The 26780-nt window shown below is 43.2% G+C and overlaps 1 protein-coding gene across 1 annotated transcript in view; it reads left to right on the top strand.

Moving 5' to 3' along the window:
* Positions 1-26780, top strand: part of LOC126416055 (transmembrane protein 60) — a 43840-nt gene that overhangs the window by 11954 nt on the left and 5106 nt on the right. The window contains exon 2 of the mRNA XM_050083528.1: positions 24484-24703. Coding sequence (XP_049939485.1) covers positions 24484-24693 — 210 coding nt within the window. The 3' untranslated portion in view covers positions 24694-24703. The remainder of the gene's footprint in view (positions 1-24483; positions 24704-26780) is intronic.

Raw genomic sequence — 26780 nt, forward strand, 5'->3', positions numbered from 1 at the left:
TGTTATTAGCTACTGCACAAGTCACTACACATTGTCATACCACGTTCACTGTCATACATTTACAGTATTGATCGAGGTACACCTCCCAATTTTATCTTTTTGTCCATTGATGGTGCCGGTACAAGATACTATGTTGCATCCAGCTTGCCCCAATCTTTGAACCTCTAATAAACTCAACCAAACATCGGTGTGAATGTTCATCAATGTCTTTTAAAATTACAACACCCAGAAAGGATTCCCCAAATTAATCCAAATTTGGAGGACTTATTGAACAGTTTACCAACAGCAAATGATTGTAGTGGCCAGTATCCTTGCTTATAGCATTTTCAAAGATCTTCAAAAAAGTAATGTACTCAAGACTGGTTAGTCATCTCAACAGTAATAGGATACTTAGTAAATCACAGTTCGAATTTCAGAAATGCTGTTCCACTGGGACAGTAATATATAATTTCACTGTCCACATAACAGAGTCTTTAAATAGTAAAATGTCACCAGTAGGAATAGTCTGTGACTTATCCAAAGCATTTGATTGTGTGAATCATGACATTATGTTAGAGAAATTACAATTCTGTGGTATAAATGGAACAGCATATGAGTGGTTTAAGTCATATCTACAGAACAGGAAGCAAAAGGTCTCTTTATATGCTTCAAGTGATTCAAAGGAGGTTGCCACTTCATCTAACTGGGGTGAAATTACATTAGGTGTGCCACAAGGTTTGATCATGGGTCCTCTCCTTTTCTTGATATATGTGAATGACCTCCCTTGTTATGGGAAACAAGATGCTGAACGGACACTGTTTACTGATGATACAAGCATAATTATTAATCCAGTAAAAGAAAGTCCAATAGAAAATGATACAAATAAGGTCTTTGGAAAAGTTATTGGTTTTCTGAAAATGGGCTTGCTCTGAACTTTGAAAAAACACAGTACATCCAATTTTCTGTTGCAAAAATTATAATTCCTTCAATAAACAAACACATCAAAAGAAGTCAGTAGCCAGGGTAGAGCATACTAAGTTTTTGGGTGTACATATAGATGAGAATCTTAATTGGAAAATTCATATTTTGAATCTCCTAAAGTGACTAGGTTCAGCAACTTTTGCAATCAGAATAATTGCCAATTTTGAGGATGTAGAAATTGATAAGCTAACATACTTTGCATACTTCCACTCTCTGATGTCATACGGAATAATATTCTGCCTCAACACTTAGGAAAAAGGTATTCACTGCTCAAAAGAAAGTAGTTAGAATAATGTGTGGGGTTCATAGTCGCACATCTTGTAGGCATCTGTTTAAAAGGTTAGGAAATCTTACAACTGCTTCACAGTACATTTACTCAGTAATGAAATTTTTTCTCAACAACATGGACCAGTTTAAAATCAACAGCAACATTCATGATTACAATGCCAGAAAAAAGAAAGACCTACACTATCCTTTACTTAACCTATCTTTGGCACAGAAAGGGGTAAAATATGCTGCTAGAAAACTTTTTGATAAATTACCAAATCAAATAAAATGTTTGACAGACAGCAGTAATAGTTTCAAAAACAAATTGAAATCATATCTCCTTGACAACTCCTTCTATACCACAGACGAATTCTTGAATATGAGTAAATAAATCTGGAGATATAATATATGCATTTTGTGCCATTTAAGGGAATGGGATAGATAATAGAAATATTTAAGTACAACACTATAATGTAAACAAAAAAAAAAACTTGTTTCCTGTGTGCATTCCTTGTGCATTTGACACGTTCCACATCATAACGGTTTTGCATGCTATTGATCAATGGAACACTTAACTAACTAACTAAGCTAGTGGTGACACCAAAAGTCCAGTAACATCCTCTCATCTGAAGTCTGAATGGTCTGTGTTACATAAAGCTCAGCATGCAAAGAGCTACTGAAAAGATTTGGCAATAGGAAAGAATGGAGTGGTATACCTTAGGGTACAATATCAGCATGTGGATGAATCTGAGCAGCACTTGGTGTTATGGGAATAATCCAAAGATGTGAAACTTGAGTAACAGCAATGTGAGAAGGATAGACTACTGTTCACCACGTGTAGGAGGTATTGAGTTGCAGACAGGCACAATAAAGAAGACTGCTAAGGCATAGCCTCTGAAGATGAAAGTGACTCTCTCTCTCTCTCTCTCTCTCTCTCTCTCTCTCTCTCTCTCTCTCTCTCTCTGTGTGTGTGTGTGTGTGTGTGTGTGTGTGTGTGTGTGAGAGAGAGAGAGAGAGAGAGAGAGAGAGAGAGAGAGAGAGAGAGAGAGAGAGAGAGAGAGAGTTTTGTTTTGTCTATGCCTGATGAAGGCCTTACTGTGATAGCTGAATGATATCTGGCAGTCTTTTTCATTGCTCCTGTCTGCCACTCAACACATTTTCTATGTAGTGAGTATCAATCTACCCTTGTCATATTTTTTTGTTCCATCATGGTTTGAAACTAGAGTAAAATATACATTCCAGATGTAATGCTGGCACTACTGCAAAAAAAGTAAAGATTAATATGTGATTCTGAACAGTCAGGAAATAAAAAAGTAAATATTATAAATAACACAGCTGAAGATGCAATTCTAAGTGTAGAAGACATAGCAATTGTATGGTATAATTGTTCATGTACACTGGTTCCCTAATTAGTGGAAAAAATGACTTATTTTGCTACCTACACCTCAGCTGGTTTCAAGGATTCACTCTACTGTTGTATATCCATATGTAGCTAAGTTATCAGACACACACACATAATTGATCTTGATGACAGGTAATAATCTTGATCAAGTACAATGCTGTTATGTACATTTATTGTGGAGCAGTATTGATAGCACTCACCATGGTGAGTTACAGGAACGTGGAGGGCATCTATCAACAGCTGTTTAGTGCACTCACTACTTTTTGGACCCTACCATCAAAATAGCATCTCTGACAATCTAGTTGTAGGAAACTCAGAGATCTTTGGGAGCCGAAATACCATCATGACTACAGCAGCAAGGAGCCTGATTACATATTGCAAGCCATGCCGAGCTGGGCATTGCAATATCGATGACACAACAGAAGGACAGGACTAGCCTACAGCAGGACTGGCTCTCCAATTTCCATACTTTCGAGTGACGAATGTGTTATACCGTATGTGGTTAGTTTTAGGCACATAACTGCATCCCTAACAAATTGATAAATTTAATAAAATCTTGCACTTTAAACTCAAAATACAAAATAAAAGTAGCTAGCAAACTTTCTGAAGACTTTGAGGTTAAAACTGGAGTCAAACAAGGGGATTCACTCTCACCAGTTCTTTTTAACATAGTAATCAATAGAATAATCCAAAAAGTAAAGCTACTACAAATTGGAGCACAACTGGAAAGCAAAATTAACATTGTAGCATACGCTGATGACATTGCATTATTATCTGACAGTGAGAATGATTTGAAGCTTCTTACTGCACAATTAATTAAAGCCACAAATGGCACAGGCCTCCAGCTGAATACAGACAAAACAATGTACTTTATCTTATCCCGCTATCCATCAAATAATAATGTACTGCAAATTAATAACACAGCTTTCACAAAGACAAATGAATTTAATTACCTTGGTACAATAGTAACCTCTGACAACTCCATAAAAATTGAAATAGAATCACGAATTCAGAAGGCTAACAAATGCTACTATAGTCTCTTGACAGTTTTCAAAAGCAAGTTAATTTCTAGGAACACCAAACTACAAGTATACAAATCATTGATTATACCAGTACTCACCTATGGATCTGAAACCTGGACTCTCACAAAAAAAGAGGAAAACAGATTAAGAGTATTTGAACGAAAAATTTTGAGAAAAATATTTGGACCCATAAGAGATAGGATCAGTGACGAATGGAGATTGCTAAATAACAATGAAATTTACAAATTATATAAAGACTCCGATATAGTGGCCAAAATTAAAGCCAAAAGACTGAAATGGATAGGGCATGTCATCAGAGCACCACCAAACAGGACCATCAAGAAAGTGACTGAAGAGATTCCCACCGGAAGACGACCTCTTGGACGCCCACGCATGAGATACTTGGACAATATTCAAGACGATCTCAGAAAACTAGGACATGACAGACAGTGGCAAATTACTTGTAAAGACAGAGCAAAGTGGTTCAACATTGTCCATTCTGCAGCAAAAAGCCTTCATGGATTGTAATGCTTAATAATAATAATAATAATAATAATAACTGCTATAAATACCATCATTTCTAGCCAAAAGTGCTCCAGTCTGGCAGCACTAAACAGTAGGAGAGGGCAACGATGGGTGCTGGGGCGATTTGGCTGTGCAAACAGTCACCATAAATTTGGACCTTCACCACCATGTCTGACTGCAGGCTTCAGTCCACTTCCTTGGACTTGGTGCGTTCCCACTGGTTGAGCCATGTTCCAGCTCACTCCAATCACAGCAGACTTCTGCACTGGAGGGCAGCCTTCTGAGACCAGGGCAGTGCAGCTGCTGGCCTCCCTCCGCTGGTGCGGTGATGCTAGTGCCGTGCACCTTAAATTGTAAGGGCAGGTTCTGCTTTTGAAGACCGACATCCCTTGCAGGAAACACAGCAAGCCTCTGTGCCACTGGCACACCTTGACACAAGCAGGCATACCGTGCATAGCCAGTGCATCAGCATTCCTTCGATGACGCAAGTCACAGTTGGCTTTTGACCAACCACAGCGGTCCTCCGTGTGCCGTCCTCACAGCATGCCACAGGGGGGCTTAGTTTCCTGGATCAATGCTACAAATGTTGTTGTAGCTTCTGCCTGAATAAAATGTTTGACTGTTGATGCTGTTTTTATGTGTTGCCAACAATCAACATCCTGACAGCGACCCATCACCACTACCCAACCGTGCTACTGTAGAGGCCATCTGCCCCGGACCACTACAGTTGGCGTCAGAAGAGTCAACCATGGTTGACATTTGCTGCCACTTGCAGCATCACATTACACCTGCAGTTCCCAGTATAAACATACACTGGTGTGAGTCAATGAATTGTTTTGATTCTCCTAGTTTTGTGTGTAGGGGAGATGTGTTCAAGGTAGGACTGTCATCAGAGTTTAAGGGTGGCATTTGCGAGGCATTTGGACCAGCTGATTTATCATAATTTTGTGGCAGTGGCAGTGAGCACTATTTGCAACCAGTAAGGTGTTTGCAGAGCAGTCTACTAGGGCACAGTACATCATGTGCTGAGTTTATGTCAGTGGAATATTTTACGTGATGCTGTCATGGCTGTACTGCTATGCAGTGTACCATGTCAAAATGGTTAACAATTAGAAATCAGGTGTGAGTACTATGCTATAGTTAGAAGTGTTTAAACTATTGTTCTGTAGTACTGAACTTCCATTGCTGGGTGATAATGTAGATGTTAAAGTGCAAGAACTGACAGTGACTATACATAGAGCAATGGAGTCATGGATACCTATCAGCATAGGTCATTCTAAAGGAGTACCTTGCATCTGGACCAAGGCGCTACAGTAATTAAGATGCGTAACAAGAAGAGCCAGGAAGCTATACCAGAGCAGCATGACTCAAGAAGAAAGAGTCCAAAGGTTGCATAGATACAGATATTTTAAAAAACATTTTATGGGAGAGTTGTGGAAAAAGAAAATGGAACAATGGAAGCAATTCGTGGAGGCTAACTTAGAAACCGATTCCTGGGGTGTACCATATAAAATAGTCTGTGAGAAAATACAATCACCAACAGTCTTATCCACTCTCAGAAGGAGTGGTGGGATGGTAACAGAAAGTTGGGAACAGTCAGCTGCCCTACTAATGGAAACACTAGTTCCTGATGTTGGGGAAGAGGGTGAGAGATGGAGTGTAGGTTATGGGACATGTTATGGGAAGAAAATAGGAATAATAAACTTGTGTACCCCTTCCCACAAGAAAAAATAAGGCATATAATTTTAAGACTGAAAAAGAAGAAATCTCCAGGACCGGACAGGGTCCCTGCCGAAGTAATAGAAGCGTTGTGTGACCACTTAGTAAATTGTGCGATCTGCATAATAAGTGTCTCTTGCAAGGAAGGGTCCCCGGACTGTGGAAGAATGCTGAAGTTGTAATTATTAGTAAAGTGCAAGATAAAGATCCAATGATACCCAAATCCTACAGACCAATTTGTCTTTTGAACACTGTCGGCAAGATATTTGAAAAACTATTATGCGAAAGATTAAAAGATCACAGACTACTACACAGGATGAGCCCTCACCATTATGAGTTTAGAAGATGTAAGTCAGTCGAAGATGCAATTAACAAGGCGATTTCACTAGCAATGGATACTCATTCTACACACGCTCTAGTGGTGGTGATTGTTATTGCTGGTGCTTTTTAGTAACCTATGGTGGCCATCTTTCTTTGGTTGCCTTAGGGATGTGGAGTGTCCAGAAGCGCTGTATAATTGCACGAGAGACTGGAGCCCATACTACAGAAGTTACATGACAGCAGTAACATAAGTGGTGTGGTGGCATATTCAGATGACATGCTATTCATTGTAAGTGGTGACACTAGAAGAATTGTTTGAGACAAATGTAATGGAGCCCTCCAAGAACTTGAGGGCTGGTGTCTAAGTATTAATTTGTCGGTAGCACCTCACAAAACAACATACCTCCTGCTCCAAGTGATGTAACGATTACAAAAAGCACAGTAACGAGATATCGAGAGGTGTTTCTAGACAAATGTTGTAACTTTGCACATCATGTAGAGGTAGCAGGCAGGAAAGGCTCAATGTAATGAATAAAATTATAACCATTGAAAAAAGGCAATTTCAACTTCCCTCGACGACAATTACAGTATACTACCAATCTATATTAGCATCAGTTGTAGGATATGGTGCAAGCGTTTGCACTCGTAGACTGCAGCTAGTGAAGTAGCCTCAGTGGTAAGAAGAGTTCAACAAGGCATGCTGCTAAAATTAACGGGGGCCTACGGCACTACCCCAGATGATGCTTTGTTAGTAATTCTAGGAATATGCCCACTGGACTTGGAAATTAGGAAAAGGGGGGCCTTTTTCTGGTGAAAGAAAGGCAATCAAATGGAAGTACAAAGGGTGCTTGGAACTGAGGACAATTCGAAAAAGGCAATAAAAGATCGCATATTACAACTGTGGGAAAATAAATGGGACACTTCAGGCACTGGCAGGAGAACATATGAATTTCTTCCTAACACCAGGGAGAGATTAAAAATGAGATTTCTTAACCCATTGAGTGGATTGATGCATTACCTGACTAGCCATGAGCCTTATGCCACATATCTGTACAAAATCAAAAAACAGACGAATGATAGCTGCACCTGCGACAGTGTGGGCACACCAGAACACACATTGTGGCACTGCGCGCTGCAGCAGGTAATGGATTTCAGGTGTTAAGGATGCTGGATCCCAAAGCAGCACTAAGAAGTGAGTCAATCTGGTGCATCCTGGGCGATACTGCAACCGCTGTATCCAGGAAGCCCACGGAATACTTCACGAGGGATTCAACCATAAGTCATCATGCTGCCGTCCAGGCAAGACAACATACTCTGCAGATGGAGAGAAGATGACTGTGGTTGGCGACCACCGAGTGAAATACTATCCCAAGAATCTATATTACGTTGGTGCAAGTGATCATGGTAGTGTGGACTTCAAGAAGTAACAGTGATGGGTGGAATTACTCACTACAGTGGAAACACTACTAATGTGCTGACTGGGGTACCTTGAGGGCGGATCCAGTGTTGGAAGAACCATGTACAAGTTAAATGCAGCAAAATAAATGAAGAAACAGAGAACAAATTATAGTGTTTGTAGTAGATTAGTAGCTGGGTAATTGGTTAAGGGTTTTAATGTAGATTTGTAGTAGTAGAAGTAGTTGTAGCTTTTTTTCTTTTTTAATCTTTCTTTTTTTTTAAAAAAAAAAAAAAGAAGAAGAAGAAGAAGAAGTACCAGAAATAAATAATTAATACGTAACCTATAACTATCCAAGGAAATGTGATTTGTGTGGTCTGTTTTAGCTTTTTAGACAATAGGATGTAATTATGAAGAATAAATAAATGACTAGTACTGTTGTATATTTGGTTATGTATTGTGGGTAAAGGTTACACAGTGCCAGAGTCCGGGACACAGGCGTTTTCCACACAGAAGCTGATTCAGTTGTTAGTTAATCAGGTAGCAGAAAGGCAGGCATATAGTGCAGAGTTGCAAGGCAACTTGTAACTAAGGAAGGAAATGGAGGTATTGTCCAAGCCAGTTAATCTGCTAGTAGAATAAATGCCTGTAATTTGATTACTCCCTTTTCTGGCAAGTCAACTGAGGATGTGACATCTTTCTTGGATGACATGGAAGCAACAGCATGGGTGGATAGTCAGTTACTGTAAACGGCAAAGTTGAGCTTGATAGAAGTAGTGAAAGCTTTTGTGAGGTGTATGAAGGATTTAAAAAATGCAGAAAAGTTTAAGAAGCTGAAACAGGGCCTCCCTAGTGCTATAAAAAATTGCACAAGGTTTTTCTGCAAGGAGTTAAGTGGAATAGTGAAGAAACACGATGGGACAGTGGAAAGTTTTGCTGATAGAATATGGAAATTTAATTTACAGACTTAAAAGCTGGGAGAAAGTGATGAGGCAAATAGGATTACATTCCAAGAAGCCAGACATAAGGCACTAGATGCCATCCTGAGGAGCATGCCGTCCAGAATGTTTCCTGGTAGATTAAAACTGTGTGTCGGATCAAAACTCAGACTCAGAACCTGTGCCTTTCGCGCACAAGTGCTCTACTGACTGAGTACCCTAGCACAACTCACAGTGTGTCCTCACTGCCTTACTCCCACCTGCAGCTCATCTTGTACCTTCTAGACTTCATAGAAGCTCCCCTGCAAGACTAGCACTTCTGGAAGACGGGATATTGTGGAGACATGGCTTAGCCACAGCCTGAGAGCGGTTTTGGAGGTTTTGGAGGAGAGCCTCTGTGAGGTTTGGAAGGTAGGACATAGGTACTGGCAGATGGATAGCTGTGAGGATGGTTCATGAGTCGTGCTTGGGTAGCTCAATCAGTAGAGCACTTGCCCATGAAAGGAAAAAGGACCCGAGGTCAAGTCTAGGTCTGGCGTACAGTTTTAATCTGCCAGGAAGTTTCATATCAGCACATAGTCCGCGGAAGAGTGAAAACTGCATTCTGGAAATGTCTAGTAACATTTGGTCAGGCATCCCAAAAGACCTGTATGTTGCCATCAGGTAGGCTACAGAGTTACAGGAGATTGGTATGGTGACTGGGGTACTTGATACGCAAGGTGTGTTTTCCACTGCCATAATGTGTTATAGATATGGATGGTCATGGCTTGTCCAGAAGCAATGTTATCAGCCTCTATGTGAAAAGCATGATGAGGATGGACACTGGTGATCAGACTGTAGAAGCAAAGATGGAATAGGAAAGAGGGAAGCAGACAAGCATTAAACCCAAATGGGAACCCCTATTAAATTTTGACGCTACAAGTATGTCTGCAGAGGCAGAGTGCTATTTAGTAACAATAGTGTACAGTAAGAAAAATAAATTTGTGTTCAACACAGAGGTGCATGTGTTTGGACCTTGTAGGGAGGAAGCAGATAAACTCGCCAAGCCATAAATTGGGTGACAGTGGAAGACAATGATGTACAATCACTTGGTCCATCGGTGTTGAGTTTTCAGGTTGGGACAAAGCAATTTCAGGAGTGTGTGGAAGAAGCTCCTTGTACAAAAGAAAGTTACTGCTCAATTGTGAGGTTAGTTTTTCTACTCAAACATCATGCCAAAATTGACCTTTGGTGACACACAGTGGAACTTTTCGGCTAGTGGAAGTTATCATCAGTGGAGTACTGTTGCAGGGTTTGTCTACGTTAAAGAACAAATCGTCTAAACTACAGATGAAAACACTAGGATGTAATTTGCATTATATAGTGGCGAGAGGCATCGGGAAGTTGTACTGGATGAATGTACCTGTTGACATAATGTGTGTGTAGTGAAGCCACTTGAAAAAAATGATGTATTAAACAGATCGTGTTGTTTGGTGCAAGGAACCATTGTACAAATACGGGAGAGAGATGGTGGGAGAATAGTACCCATCATTTTAGATAGTTTTGGCACCAATGAGGTGAAGCCGACCAAGTGGATGTTGGTAACGAATTTAGACATTCTGGATGAGGATGATTGGGACATGTCATATGTGAGCCATGATCATACACAAACTGCCACTAAACTGCACTGCATATGCAGACAGAGCACCTAAAGTGAGCAGAGAGTGGAAATGGAAAAGTTGTTAGTAGAATTCAAGAACCTTTTTAATCCTCAGGGCACACTGCCAACAATGTCCATAACACAGCATAGAATACCAACAGGGAACAAAGCACTGTTGTATCAAAAATGATATCATATACCTCAGCATGTACAGCCAGTTGTGGAGGACTCCATTAACCAGTAACTAGCTAGTGCTATAACGGAAGAAAGCAGTAGTCCATGGGAGGGGAATGGGAGTAACTGTCATGGTCCTACCCAAAAAATCAGCAGATAGTTTAAAAAGGTGTAGGGTTTGTTGCAACTATCATCATCTAATTAGTAAAACAATAACAGATGTATACCCAGTACCCAACGTCATGGAGCCCATTGATAACTTGGGACAGTGCCAGTGCCAGTGGAGAGAGTACCATAAGTTAGAGGTGCTTCCAGAGGATTGTCCAAAAACGGTGGTCTCGGTTCCCTGGGGTCATTACCAATACCGAAGGATGTCATTTGGATTAAAAAATATGCCAGCAACATTTCAGCAGTTGTTGGACAGGATACTAATGGTATTGAAACCTGGACAATGTATGTCGTACTTCAGTGATGTAGTTTTGTTGTCAAGGGATGTGAAGCAGATATACAATGGTTAAAGGAAGTTTTCAAAAGATTACTTGCTCAGTGTCTTGTGTTAAGCAGTGAGAAGTGTCATTGGAGTAAGACAGTTGTTTGGGGCATATGATTAGCTGAGAGGGAGTGAAGACAAGACCTGAGGCTAATGCAAGGCAAGAAGTACAAGATGTTCCGACTCCTGGAGCAAGCAAGGAGTTAGTCATTTTTGGAGTTGCCCAATTATTATAGAAAGTTCATTACAGGGTTTGCAAATCCTGCATAGCCACTTCTGCAACTGCTAAGGAAAGGAGTGTAATTTGAGCAAGCAAAAGTGTGTCAAGGGTTGAAATAAGCTTTGACATCAAGTCCAGTACTTACTTTTTCCAGATTGTGAGAAAGAGTTTGTAATATCATGTCATGCTTCTAGTCAAGCGTTGGAGTGTGTTTTGTGCCTGGTGATAAATTGTGAAGAGCATCCTGTGGCTTACACTTCACGGCAGTTAAACAACACGGAAAAGAATTACCACACAATGGAGGCGATGATGCTAAGTGTAATATACGGGATTATGTATTTTTGATACTGTTTGAATGGCAAAAAATTCAACATATTGACTGATCACACAGCATTGAAGTGTTTGTTGGGTTTGAAAGACCTTTCATACAGATGCACAAGGTGGGCTTGAGACTATGTGAGTTTTCCTATGAACTTATTCATAAGCCAGGCAAGAAGTGTGGACATGCATATGTTCTAAGCAGCAAGGTTACGGTAATGCAAGCACTGGGTCATAACCTTGCAGAGTGGCAGACAGCACAAGCTGCTGACGCTGAATGCAAGCTGTACACAACACAGTCATGGTTCACTGTGCACAATGGCCTGTTACATAGATCAGCTAAGTTGGACCATGCATATTAGTACCTCCTAAGCTGAGAGTAGAGGTGCTGAGGGAAGAACATGACTGCGTACCATCGGGCATGGGGATTGAAGGGTGATGAATCAAAAGATTGCAGAGCGTAACTTGTGGAAAACAAAGAATGAAGACATAGACCAGTACGTAAAAGAAAATTTTTGGATCATGTGCACAAGAAGTACCATCAGCAAGTACCACTACAAAGGTTACCAGAGGAAACCAAACCTTTTGAAATGATAGGAGTAGATATTGTTGGGGCCTTTAACTGGTCTATAATGGGAAACTGTTGTGTTTTAATGATTATTGACCATTTCTAGAAATACATGGAAATGATTGTTATCCCTAATCAGCTATCAACTGCAGTGGCACAGGAGATGGTAAACAACTTGTTGGTGAAGTTTGGTGTGTCTGAAACAGTAATCACACACCAAGGTATTAATTTCACATCAGACTTGATGAAGTAAATATGTCACTTGATACGGACACAGAAACTATGAACTAGCCTCCTGCACCCGCAAGCCAATGGCAGAAGAGAACACATGCATTATACAGTTGCTAAAATATTGAGTTATTTCTTCAACTCCCATCTTAATGATTGGGATACTTACTTGCCATGTGCAATAGCACCCAACATTCACACTAGTACTGTGCTATTCCCGTAATAGGAAGTGTGTGGAGGAAGATGTTTTTACCACTTGACAAACCAAAAATCGAGAAGGCATTGTGCTATTTCAGAATTCTGCCAAGACACTGAAAGAAGTGTGGAAATGTGCAAGCACCAAGGCCGTGGAACATCAGGAAGAGGTAGGAAAACATATGGGGAAGCTGCCACATTACAGGATAGGACAGTGGGTGAGGTTACCCAGACTCTGTACCCCAAAGGATTTTGATTACAAGGTACCAAGGGCTATACAAAGTGACAGAAATAAAGTCATTGGTAAATGTCAAGCTTCAGCTGCCAACTAAAACAATGATAATGTATGTTGGATGGCTAAAGCTGTTTTAGGGCAGACTGCCACAAGTATTGCCATCAGCCACCAAGAAAAGGGCCAAAAGAAATAAGAACAGGGTGAGCACAAGGATCTTGTGCTACCCAAATATGAGATACCACATGGGTTAAGGCCGAGTAAACACCAAGGAATACGTTGTGCATCATGATACTACAGTTGGTGAGGGTTGATTGTAAGGTTGGGTTAGAGTGTAAAGTTAGTTGTGTTGTTTTGGGTGTGTGCCTATTGAAGGAAGGCATCTGCTGGCTGCACAGCAAGATTTCGTTGTTATAGAGGCTATAGGAAATAACCTTTTTTCTTGCCATAATTTTTATTGTTTTATGTTAGGGTGTATTATCTATGTATTCAAGGAATTGTGTCGGGATATGTAGGATCTTTCAGTGGGGGGAGGGGGAGTAATTACAGCTTCCTGTTTCCAGGTTGCTGCACATCAGAGATGAGGATCAGGGGAATCCTAATCATTGCTGTGCTTTCGAGGGTGGAGTGGAAGCATTGTAGGATCAGCAGTTGGAAAGTGGCAAGCTATTTACTAGGTAAGAGGATATTAAAAGCAGTGTTCTGTACGCTGGTGACAATATCTGATAGCTGAATGGCATCATGAGAAGGATAAAGGAAATTATGAAGAGTATCAAAGCAGCATATTACACAGTTATCAATTTTGGAGCAGGGAGGCACTAAACCATATGTGTACCTTGGGGAAGTTAACGGTGGAGTTAATGGAGTTTGCAAAGAAAATGATGAACACCATGAACCAGGATCTGGGGTTTATACAGACCTGGCTGGATGGTTTGGATACAAAAGTATTGATCCCAAGGCTGTTACAATCACTAGCTGACAGCATTGTTCAGGCTCATCACAGAACCAGGCAAGCAAAATCTTCCACTTTACTTCCATACACCAACACTAGGACAGACCAAGCACAGCTCTGTGTGCTACTTCAGTTCCCAATTGCAAATGATCACACATGATGTAAGTGTTTCACCATTTACCATTTTCCAGTAAGGTGGAGAACCTTAGAGAAATATGTGCAGAGGATAAGTATTGTCAGTTTTGGAAGATGGGAATAGGCATGCAGAAGTAAAAGCAGTGCAACTCCAGCACTGTCAGACAGAACAGATTACTATATGCCTGACCAAGATAACCCAGACCAGCACAAAAACCTGCAAGATTCTGTTTGTGGGCAAAGCACATGATCACGGGTGTCCATGGGACATCCTAGAACTGTAACCCTACTTCCAGTGTGCAGGACTATACTGGATCTACTCTGTATATATGAATATGTGGAAGTCTTCCATGCAGGCCTCTCGCAGGGAATCAGTTGTCTTCTGGCGGCTCGGCATTGGCCATACGTCGCTAAAGCATGGTTACCTACTCCGTCACGAGGACCCACCTCAGTGTCGCTGTGGCTCCCAAATGACAGTCATCCACCTTTTGCTGGACTGCCCACTTTTAGCCGCTCTGCGGCATACTTTTAACTTTCCCACCACCCTGCCTTCGGTGTTGGGCGACAATGCCTCCACAGCAGCTTTAGTTTTACATTTTATGTGTGAGAGTGGGTTTTATACTTCTGTGTAAGTTTTACCGCATGTCCTTCGTCCCTCTGTGTCCTCCACCCTAGTGCTTTTAGGGTGGAAGTTTTAATATGTTGCAGAGTGGCTGGCTTTTCATTTTTATTCTCGTGGTTGGCCAGCCACTGTAATTTGCTTTCATGTTTTACCCTCTTCTGTTTCTAGCATCTCTCTGTTGTTTTCTTGTCCTCTTTTGTTCCTTTTAGTGTTCGTTGCCTTCCCTTAAGTCTTTCCTCTTTTGTTCCTTTTAGTGTTCGTTGCCTTCCCTTAAGTCTTGTGGCTTTTCTTTTCTTTCCGTTTTGTGTTATATGTTTCGTCCATTTTATTCTCACACTTGTGGCATTGTTTTATTAGGAACAAGGGACCGATGGCCTCGTAGTTTGGTCCCTTCTCCCGCCTTTAAACCATCCAACCTACCTACCTACTCTGTATACAGTGTGACAGTGTTGGTAGCAGATTGCTATGAGCAGGATAACCTCACAGGGGCAAAGTGACTGGAGCTATAACTGCAAAGTAGTGGGACAATTTGCAATATAACAGGGCCGACATTTCACCTTCAGGCCCCTGTTATGGGGATCACTGGGTTGAACATAGTGCAGCCACAGTTGTACTGGCCAGACAAACTGATAGGAGAGGTCTGTGCACAGCATCTGACCTTCCTCAATAGTACGCTAGATCCTGACATCCTCTCCCTGAACCAACTCATAGCAGTCCATGAGGAGCGTATTTCTGCAGAATAGTACTTCAGTATGTGCAGCAGTACTGAGAAAAACAGTGTCACACATCCTTGACTGTGAGTTTCATAGTATCAAGTGCCATAATAGCTCTAACTCTCTTCTGTGCAGCATTCATCTACCTTACATTGACAGCCACATGCCCCCTGTTACACCATCTGTCAGACAGGATTAGCTGTTGGGCATATGGTACAATATTTGTGAGAAATGAAGAGTTTTTACACATTGTGGGCTGAGCTGGACATAGCGTTACAATGTCGACAACACAGCAAAAGGACAGGTCTACTGATGCTGTGGTTGGCCAGTTTTCACTCCTTGTACCTGGTTAGAAATGCTACATCAGCACAACAAATGAGGTCCTAACCAATATAGCCACAGGTATTTGTCCAGCACCACTAACCACAAGGAGAGGTTATCCTAGGTTCAGCAAGCAGCCACCAGGAGTTTGGGCCTTTACAACTATCAGTCTGACTATGCAGGCTCCAGTCCACCTTCTTGGACTTGGCATCTTCCCACTGGCAGGCCACCTTCTGGCTCACTGTGGCCACAGCAGACTTCTGCCCTGAAGACTCACCCTTCAAGACCAGGGTGGGATAGCCCCTGCCCTCCTACCCTGGTGTGGACATCTTGGTGCTGTGTGTCTCTTTTCGTAAGAGCAAGTTCTACTTCTGAAGGCTGACATCCCCTGCAAGTATTACAGCGATCCTTTGCTCTGCTGGCATGCCTTGCCACAAGCAGCCACCTCCTGTGTAGCTGGCGCATATGCCGCTGCACGGATTCCAGGTGTCAGCATTCCTTTGGTCACTCATGTCACAGCTGATCACAGTGGTTCTCTGTGTTCTGTCCTCATCATGCACCATAGGGGATGTTGTCATAGCAAAGCAGCACTATGAGTGTTGTAGCTTAAATCTGAATAAAATGTTTAACTATTGATGCTGTTTTTGTATGTTAGCGACAGTCAACATTCTGACGACGACCCACCGCCGCTACCCAACCCTGCCACCACAGAGACTACCCACCATGGTCTACTACAGATGGTTCTTGGTAACCAATGAGCAAGTATCTGGCTGAAGACATGTTTCATAACAATGAGTTGTAATTATTTGTGCCAAATTATGATGTGAATATAATCACTGGATACATAATATATTCTGAAAAACAGCATATGTAATCCCAAAAGTTCATGAGTGTGTCACTATAACCAACCAAAAATAATTTGGGGGCTCATGATATGGACTCGAATCATTAGTACTACTATTCACTAATTATATCCAAACTTTTTTTGCATGACATCACTTTTTTGTTGGCCTAGAACTTGGGTCTGTAGAGAAGAATAAATTCTGTGATGTTGTAACAGTGAATAATCTGCAAAGAATGTCAAATAGTTTCCATTTCAGCACTCAAATATGTGGCCTCTTATCCCAATTCGTTCATTTTCTGAAAGTATCCTCCCATTGGCCATGCAAAGTGGATACATTGCTGTCCTACACATCAGAAATGGTAAGCACTATGGCTAGCATTGCCCCTTACTCTTGATATGCCGGATGATTCCATGTTGATGTAACAAACTTTCGGGGATAATGGAGAAGAGTAAATGCATCAAAATACTGTCGCAAACACGGGCTGTAAAATGCACACCTTAAAAGCTCTGAACACGTTAACATCTCTCATACCGTGAAACACACCTTTTCTACTGCTAGCTCTTTGCTTTCTATATTTTGATAAGTGCTAGTATGGACCAAAACCAGAAAAAAATATGTACTGTAAATATGGACTCAAAAGTGGATAAGTTAAGAGTTGTGAGCAATTGTTTTCTCTTTGCTGCTCTGAAACACAGTTCTTCTACTGTCAAGTGTTCATAGCTCTTAAGTTATGCATTTTAGAGCCCATGTTTATCAGACATTTTGTCTTGATTTGGTCCATAGTACCTCCTCCCCACATATGGAAAATAAAAGTTTGCAGTAGAAGACATTTGTATCACAGTATGGAAGATAAAGAAGTGCTTGTGGCTCTAAAGATATGTATTTTATTGGCCATGTGTACTACACTTTCTTGATACATTCATCCTTCTCTATCACCCCTGGAAGTTTGTAACATTGTCATGGAATCACCCTGTATATTTGTAGTTTGGTACATATTTTCATTGAGTGGAAAAACTGTATTCCTCCACATTCATTTGTAATTTTCTCTGGTCACACAATGAACCTGCCAGAATACAGTAGATTTTACATAAACGCAAGGACGGCTCTCTCAAACTTGCAGTGATGCCCCACTAGCTCTCAGGGAAAGAAAAAAATGTAGTGTAGTCAGGCATTTTTCATTCAGGAAAATTATTTAAAAGTAATATTTTGCAGTTTTTTAACAAGATCAGAACTGGGACTTTTTTATGGTTACTTACACACTACCATTTGTGCTTCAAAATATTAAAAATACTCTATACCTGTAGGTGTAGCTCCCCCTCCCTCTGCCCCCCCCCCCCCCCCCCCACATCCTCCAACCTCCAACACATTACAGAGTGGGGTAGTACAGTGATTAGCACACTGGACTCACATTTGCTAGGGCTGTAGTTCAATCCCACGTCTGGCCATCCTGATTGAGGTTTTCCACAATGTCTCTAACTCACTTAAGGCAATCGCTGGGATGTTTCCTTCAAAAGGGCATGGCCACTTTCCTTCTGCATCCTTCCCTAATCCGGGCTTGTGCTCCATATCTAATGATCTCATTGTCAATGGGATGTTAAACACTAATCTCTTCCTCCTCCTCCCCCCCTCCTCCTCCTCCTCCTCCTCCTCCTCCTCCTCATTCTCCTCCTACAAATGGATGTCCTTGCTTCATTGTTTCATAACACTTATAAACTAGTTGATAATTTGTTTCAAGTTCATAGACACTTTGAGTCTTGACAATCTTTCCTCAGAGCTTTTGTGTCTTTAAAAAAAAAGAAAACAGGGTCATCATTCTGAAAGTTCGTTTGAAAGCCATATTTCTTATTGATGCATGAAGGTAGTCTGTAATTGTTCTCTCTCTCTCTCTTTCTCTCTCTCCCTCCCCCCCCCCTCCACCCTCCCCCCTCCCCCGGGGGAGCCACAGTCCCTTTTGTGGGTACGTGTGTGGCACACACGGGGCCCCGAGCTATTGCAGTCTCCTTCCTTTTTCCAGACTGCATTACCATACCTGTTCCTCTCCTTCCCTATACTTGCTCCTTTCTCCCAGCCCCCTCCCTTCCCTGTTTGTGGACTTCTTTATATCGACCTGGCTATCCTCACAGCTTTGTTTTTAGTATGTGCTATTGTTTAGTTTGCTGTTTCCATCTCCTTTTTGGCGTTTTTTGTCTGCTAGGGGTTTGATCTCCATTTCCAAAATTTTCCGGTCAGTGTGAGCCATTTGGGGATGAACTCCCAACCTAGCTTCCATGGTGCAGGCTCCTCTCCCCCTCCCCTCCCTTTTGCCCTTGCACCCTGGTCCTCTTCCTGCTAGGTCACCAGCACGGTAGCCAGTGTGTGTGGTGGGGCTGTTAAATACCCACTTGGCTGAGCCCCCTGACAACACAGGGATCACACTGCTAGTACCTGAGCTGTTAACGCCTCATGTATGCCAAGGAGTCGATGCTCATCGCTTTGGGACATCAGAACTCCCGGCAATGGCCGCTGTGCCAGGCGGCCCTTGCTGTGACTGCTCAAGGAGCGAGCCACTGGTCAGAGAGAGTGGTACTAGGGCAGATGCCTTGCACATGAAGCGACAAAAGCGTCCACATCCTGGCCATTCTGTGGCCGTCTCTTAGAGTGATAGTAGACATGACACTCCTTCTTCTGATCCTTCTGCCTTCCCCTCCCTGGCCTCCCTCTGGGAAGAGGGTCAAGCTCGCCAGATTGGGTTGAAACCTTTCCCTCGGTACCTATTTTGTACCAGGACAGATGGTGAAAGTTTTTCCACGACCAAGTCTTTGTTTTTCATGGAGAATATAAGTATGGTGAAGTGGAATCCCTGACTAAAATGCGGTCTGGTTCTTTGCTCATCAAGGCATCTTCTGCTGCCCAATCTGAAGCCCTGCGTGCTTGTGACCATCTCAGTGAAATCCCAGTCTCCATCGCATCCCACCAATCTTTGAACTTGGTACATGGCATCATTTTGCACCGGGATCTTGTATTCCAAACTGACGAGGAGCTCCATGCAAACCTCCAGCGACGAGGAGTTCGATTTATCCGCCGTGTACAATGAGGCCCTAAAAACAATCACACCGATACAGGCGCCTAAATCCTGGCCATCAAGAGGGATACCCTCCCAGAGAAGGTAAAGGTGATGGTGTATTAGTGTGATGTAAAACCTTACATTCCACCACCGATGAAATGCTTTAAATGCTTACTGTTTGGACATATGTCTTCCCGCTGCACCAATGATCCCCTCTTCGGTGACTGTGGGGGCCCCCTCTATAAGGGAAATGTCTGTGCTTCCCCACCAGTGTGCGTAAATTGTCATGCGGAGCATCCTCCACGCTCGCCAGCATTCCCAGTGTATGTGAAAGAACGACAGATTCAAAAGTACAAGACCTTAGATCGACTTACCTACATCGAGGCTTGTCGAAAGTATGACCAGCTCCATCCCGTGCCTATAACTTATACTTTTGCTTCAGTCACATCCATTCCCCCTCTTCTTCCCAGCCCTGCCCCCTTCGTCCCACACCTTCCGCTTCACCCTCCCTCTCCCACTCTCCTTCCCCCTCTCCATCAGTACCCATACTCACCCCTTCGAGTGCTGCTCCCCCTTCCCCACCAGAGAAGTGTTCCTCTTCTTTGGCAGCTGCCAGTACTGGAAATCCCTCCTGGGACTCCTCTTTTTGGCACCCCCCCGACAGGTGATCTGCAGCTCCACATCGGCCGCACGATCCTCAGCCGGTGGACGCCAGTATTGCCAGGTGTAATTCCGTGCCCAACCTCGCTGCAGTCTGCCTTTCTCTTCCTTCCCAAGAGAAGAAGCAGAAACACAAGAACAACGGCAAATCCCCTCCGGTACCCCCGGAGGTGCTGCCTTGCCCTCCTCCAGCCAATGAACCAACAGAGTCTGACCCCACCTATATATGGACATTACCCCATCCTTACCGGTGACGGACGGCGACTCAGTGGCGTGACCGGCTCCGGTCCATTCGCTTCCCATTTGGACTCCAGCCTGAGAATACTCCAGTGGAATTGTAATGGATATTTGTGTCACCTCCTGGAGTTTCAGCCCCTTCTTTCCTCCTATTCTGCTGCTTGCATTGCTCTCTGGGAGATCCATTTTGTCAGTTCTTACGCACCCACCCTTCGTGGGTTCCATGCTTTCTGTCGGAACCACATTGGCCTCTTGCAGGCTTCTGGTGGTGTTTGCACCTTGGTCCACAAGGACATTGTTAGTAAATGGGTTCCCCTCCATACCACTCTCGAGGCAATTGCTGCCAGGGTCCATCTGGCCACTCCAGTCACAATCTGTAATCTCTATCTCCCGCCTGACAGGCCACCCACATCCCTTGCCCTAACCACCCTTCGTCAACAACTCCCTTCTCCCTTCCTGCTTCTAGGGGACTTCAATGCCCACAACCGTCTTTGGGGTAGTCACACAACTACTGCCCTGCACAGGACAGTTGAAGCTGTTCTGGCAGGGCTTGAGCTCTGTCTACTAAACACGGGTGCTCCTATACACTTTAGTGTGGCACACAGTACTCTCTCTGCCATTGACTTCTCCATCTGCAGTCCCAGCCTTCTTCCCTCCCTTCAGTGGGGTGTCCACGCCGACTTATGTGACAGCGATCATAACCCAATTCTTTTGACCTTCCTTCAGTGTATCTCACTGCGTTACTCTCCCAGGTGGGCCTTCTCTAAAGCTGATTGGGGATCCTTCTCCTCTGCTACCATCCCCCCCCCCCCCCTCCCCTGGTACTACCACACAGCAGTATTGATGAGTCTACACAGACTTTAACTGCCACCATTCTTTCTGCAGCTGTTTCAGCCATCCCTTCTTCCTTGGGACCCCCCCCCCCCCCCCCCCCCCCCGTCGGCCATAAGAGACTGCCGCCGTGCTCTTCAACACTTCAAGTGGCACCCTTGTTCTCCTTCTTGTCTTTAAACGATTCAATGCCTGAGCCCGTTACCTAGTCAGATTTCAGAAACAAATTTGCTGGAAACGATATGTGGCTGCCATAGGACCGCATACCCCCTCTTCACAACTCTGGGCGAAACTCAGGCGAATTTTTGGCCATCGTCCTCCCACCGAAATTGCAGGAAGTTCTGTGCGTGGTGTTGTTCTTACCCATCCGGACTTTGTCGCAGAGCATTTCGCTCAACACTTTGACCAAGCTTCTGCATCGACTCGGTATCTGCCCACATTCCTGCTCCTGAAAGAGCACTTGGAACGACTGCCTTTGTCTGTCGCTGCTTGCTTCTTGGAGCCTTATAATGCCCCATTTAGCGAGGGGGAATTTGCCAGTCCCCTCCCCCTTTGTCCCGACACAGCTCGTGGACCGGATCAGATGCATAACCAAATGCTTTAGCACTTATCGGAGGCTGGTCACTGTCGTATACTGACCCTTTTCAGCCATCTGTGAAGTGAGGGGGTATTTCCTACCCAGTGGCAGGAAAGCATTGTTATTCTGGTGTTGAAGCCTAGGAAGCCACCTCTTCAGTTGGATAGCTACTGTCCAATTAGCCTTACCAACACCCTCTGCAAGCTCCTTGAACACCTGGTGAGTCGGCGGTTGTTTTCGATCCTTGAATCCCGCGACCTTTTGTCATCAACTCGAGGTGGTTTTCACTGTGGCCGCTCTACGGTGGATAACTTGGTCCACCTGGAGTCTGCTATCTGGTCGGTTTTTGCCAATCGGCAACACCTCATTGCAGTCTTCTTTGAACTGCATAAAGACTACGACACCACCTGGTGTCACCACATCCTCACCACCCTTCACAAATGAGGCCTTCGTAGCACTCTACCCATTTTTATCCATAACTTTCTTTCACGTCGCTCTTTCCGGGTCCAGATTGGTTCCTCCTACAGCACTTCCCATCAGCAAGAAAATGGGGTTCCACAGGGTTCCGTGCTAAACGTCCCTCTCTTTCTCGTAGCTGTTAATGGACTGGTAGTGGCTGCTGGGCCAACAGTGTCCCCCTCTTTGTGCAATGTTGGGCTCTCTCCCATGGTTTTCAGTTATCAGTGGCCAAGTCGTGTGTCATGCATTTCTGCCATCGCCGTACAGTCCATCCCCATCTGGAATTGTTCCTTGATGGCCAATCCCTCGAGGTGGTGGACACCCATTGCTTCTTGGGTGTGGTCTTCAATGCCTGGTTGACATGGCTCCCTCATCTTCGCCAGCTGAATTGGACGTGCTGGTCACATCTCCATGTTCTTAGATGTCTGTGCAATACCACCTGGGGTGCAGACCACTCTAGACCACTCTGTTCTACTGCGACTGTACAAAGCACTGGTCCAGTCTCGTTTAGACTATGGTAGTCCTGCCTATGGTTCTGCGTCACCTTCGACATTGCAGATAGTAGACCCCATCCACCATTGTGGGGTATGACTTGCGACTGGTGCCTTCCGGAGTATTCCCGTGATTAGTGTTCTCACAGAGGCGGGGATTACACCACTGTGAGTTTAGCGCCAACAACAGTTGATATTTTATGCGCTCCGCATCCGCTGCTCCCCAAAGCACCCTAATTGTGGTCTCCTTCATCCAGATACGGAGATCAAACTCCCGCGGCAGTGGCCACGATGTGGGCTTACCATGGCTGCCCACATTCAATCAATCTTTTCTGAGCTCTAGCACTTCCCTTTAACACATCTTTCCTCTGCTCATGCATGTACCCCTCCGTGGTGCATCTCTCGGCCACAGCTCTGTCTTGATCTCTCGATTAATTCAAAGGATTCTGTCCCTCCGGACGCCCTTCACCACCAAGTCTTCTGTCTCCTCAGTTCACTCCAGGGTTCAGAAGTGAAGGCACCATGGTTGCTGGTCACACTGGTTATGCTTACACCTATGCGAGACACACAGAACTTTGTTCCTTGCCAGATGGCTGTAGTGTTTTTACTGCAGAATTGGTAGCCATCTTACATGCACTGGACCATGTCCACTTTGCTCAGGACTGTCCTTCACTATCTGAGTGACTCGAGCAGTTTGCAAGCTATCTGCCAGTGCTTCCCTCGCCACCCGTTGGTCATAGCTATCCAGGACTCCCTTTCTCTCCTTGATCAACATGGATGCTCAGTGTTTTTCATTTGGACCCCAGGCCCAGTTGGGATCCCTGGCAATGAACTTGCCAATCAACTGGCTAAATTGACTACTAACAGGCCATCTCTTGCTATTGGCATTCCGGAAACAGACCTTCACTCGGCATTACATCGTCAGGTTTTGGGACTTTGGAATGCAGAATGGCACACTCTTTCTTCACCGAACAAGCTCAGGGCGATAAAGGATTCTAAAACTATGTGGCGGTCCTCCTTACGGGCCTCTCGTAAGGCCTCTGTCGTCCTTTGCCGGCTCCACATTGGCCATACTTGGCTGACTCACGGTTATCTCCTCCATCGTGAGGACCCCCCCCCCCCCCCCTCTGTTGTTGTGGGTCAATGTTGACTGTGGTTCACCTCTTACTGGACTGTCCGAACTTAGCCACCCTGAGACAGACTCTTACCTTTCCTGACTCGCTATCCCTGGCATTAGGTGACAAGCCTCAGCAGCTGATCTTGTTTTACGGTTTTTTTCATGATGGGGGTTTTTATCGCTTTATTTAAGGGTGGGACCTTCAACCTTATCAGTGGGTGGAGGGGATGGCAGGCCGTCTTGCTGGCCCCTTTGCCCCGATTGGACTGGCTTCGACTGGTCTTGGTGGTTCACCTGCGCTCTCTGCCTTCCCACTCCTTTCCTTATGGGATTTGTTTTATTTTGACTGTCTATCTTGGCTACTTGTGCTTCTTCCTTTGTGCTCCTGTCATTCATCACTTTCTTTCCCTCCTCTCTTCTTCTGCCTTCTTCCTTCCTTCTCTGTCAATAGTTTGTAATTTTATGGCCATTACAGTTCCCTCTTATAGTGTGAGGTTTTATCTGTTTTAGTTATTCCAAGGTCGGAGGGACTGATGACCGCGTAGTTTGGTCCCTTCTCCAATCCAACCAACCAGTCTCCCCCCCCCCTCTATCTCCCTCCCTCCCCCCCTCTCCCTCCCTCCCTCCCTCCCCCCTCCCACTCAATGTTGCCACGTGCCTGCTTTCCACATCACTTCATTCACAGTCCTTTCATAGCATTCTCCGATGGCACCATGAGGAACTGATCAAAATTAGTATGATGTTGAACAAAGTAGTGTCAGATTTAAAATATTAAAAGATATTTTTTTACCTTGTTGCTCAGTTTTAAGAAAGCACAGTGAAAAGCCTTAAGAGTTGTTTCAGTAAATGCATTTATTTCCCTACAGGGCCACTGTGGTGGGAGAGCGGCAGCAACACGTGCATGGTCGGTTGCAGCCGTTACACTGAAAATGACAGCCCAAGTTGTTCTCTGTTTGGCTCTGGAGTACCCTTCTTGGCAGCTGTCAGTGTACTGGGTAATGGCACCGCTGTGGCTTTTCCTGCCAGTCCTTGTTGTAGCTGTATTCATCTCACTTGTGAGATACAGTCAATATTAGGAATTGTTTGGTAAGTTTGTCATTTGGATCTACTAGTAACAGTGCATGCTGCAGACCTCATCAAATCAGAAGGATTTACCATGAAATTATGGACAGGATGGTTTATTTGTTTGTCAGAGGTGACTGAATGTGTGGGAAGATCCAAAAGCAATGAAATTTCCTTTCTGTGACTGCAGGTTAGTAATGACAGGTGCTCTCACTAGGAACCTCTCCTACACACTGTTTCAATCATTCGATCATCTGTCCCTCTCAATAAAAACTAAACAGGTCAAAGTCCTTGTTTCTTAAATGCTGTTTCTCATATTTGCTGAATTTACAGTTGTTGCCGTGTATAGTGTGATATTAAAGTCAAGTTGTTACCTGTTTGGAAAATCAGCCATAAAAATCACGTGTGTATAACACCATCTATTCTGTAGAATAATTTCCATCATTGTAACATGTAAGGGGTGGTTGTTAGGAACTGCTAACTCAGGTCTGTGCATTAACAATAAAATGGCTATAAAACAGATAAAAACTCTAAAAGAATGCGCAGAGAAAGTCGGCCTGCAGATATCATTTGAAAAGACAGTGTTTACAACATCATATTTAGAAATTTTCAGATTACTAACCAAATACAGGGAAGTTAACAGAGTATTGCACTTTAAATATCTAGGAGAAATTAACTCTGAAAAATTTGCACAACAAGAAAGAATACAAAAAGCTCGTAAAGGTTTAGGATTTGTGCAAAACCTCTATAATAAAAAATGCTATCTTTGAAAGCCAAAATTAGACATTCCAGAACAGTAATTAAACCATCAATGTTATATGCCAGCGAAACCTTGGCACTAAACAGGAAAACTAATATAGAAAATATAAAGAAAGAAGAAAGAAAAATAATTAGGAAAATTTTGGGACCGAGAATGGATGGGGACTACAGAAAATGTCCAAAATTGAAGAATATTCTAACGTAGAGACAGACATGAGGAAAAGACGCCTCAAATTCTATGGCAACATAATGATGCTTCCCGGACACAGACTATTCAATTCAATTCAATTCAATTTTTATTATCACATAACATGCCTTATACAATCAAAGATTGTGACATAGGTGACTTGTCAGTTTTTACACTATATATAACAATACTAAAAATACAACAAACTAATAATATACATGGTGTAACATCTTCAAAGAGGTATTTGAATTACAATTATAATGCATTGTTACCATTCATGAAATCTTCTACACTATAGTAACATTTATCTTTCAGATATTTTTCCAGGTCTCTTTTGGTGCCTTTTACATTTGGGTCATCCATATCTTTCCATATTTTATTTACAAATTTCATGCCCATATAGTATGGGGTTTTTTCATATGATTTTAAACGGTGGGTAGGTAACATGTAGCTCGTTCTATGTCTTGTATCATATTGATGCAAGAAGAAGTTGCCCTCAAAAAGTTGTGGGTTTCTTTTCGTGAAAGTGAGAGTTTCATAGATGTATATGCTTGGAATGCTCATTAGATCCAGTTTTACAAATAAAGGTTTGCAGTGTTGCTTTGGTTTTGCTCCCACCATTGCCCGGATGATTCTTTTTTGTAGTCTAAAAGCTCTAAGTAAATTTGTTTTTTCAGACCCCCAGAAAATTATACTATACCTAATGACTGAAACAAAATATGCATTATATACAGTTTTTCTTACAGCTAAATCAGTAATACTATACAAGATATTCATAATATATACAAGGCTATTCAGTCGACCCAGTATGTTGTCCACATGGCGACTCCATAACAGGTTTTTATTGACTAACACGCCAAGGAATTTGACACAGTCTGCAGTCTCTAATTTTTTGTCCATATACCTTATTTCACTTATAGACTGTGCAGATTGTTTTGTGGTAAAATGAACAATTTCTGTTTTTGTAAAGTTTAATGTTAAGTTATTGTTTTTGACCCATGCCTCCACTTCCCCAAGTGTTTGTTCAATATGACGAATTAGGTCTACCTCATTTTTACAACAGACTACAGCTGTTGAGTCATCTGCATAGAGGATAGTATCAGACTGGACCTGACATGGCATATCATTAATATAATATAGAAAAAGCAGTGGCCC

Source organism: Schistocerca serialis, chromosome 8 (assembly GCF_023864345.2).
Source record: "Schistocerca serialis cubense isolate TAMUIC-IGC-003099 chromosome 8, iqSchSeri2.2, whole genome shotgun sequence".
Taxonomy (NCBI): Eukaryota; Metazoa; Arthropoda; class Insecta; order Orthoptera; family Acrididae; genus Schistocerca; species Schistocerca serialis.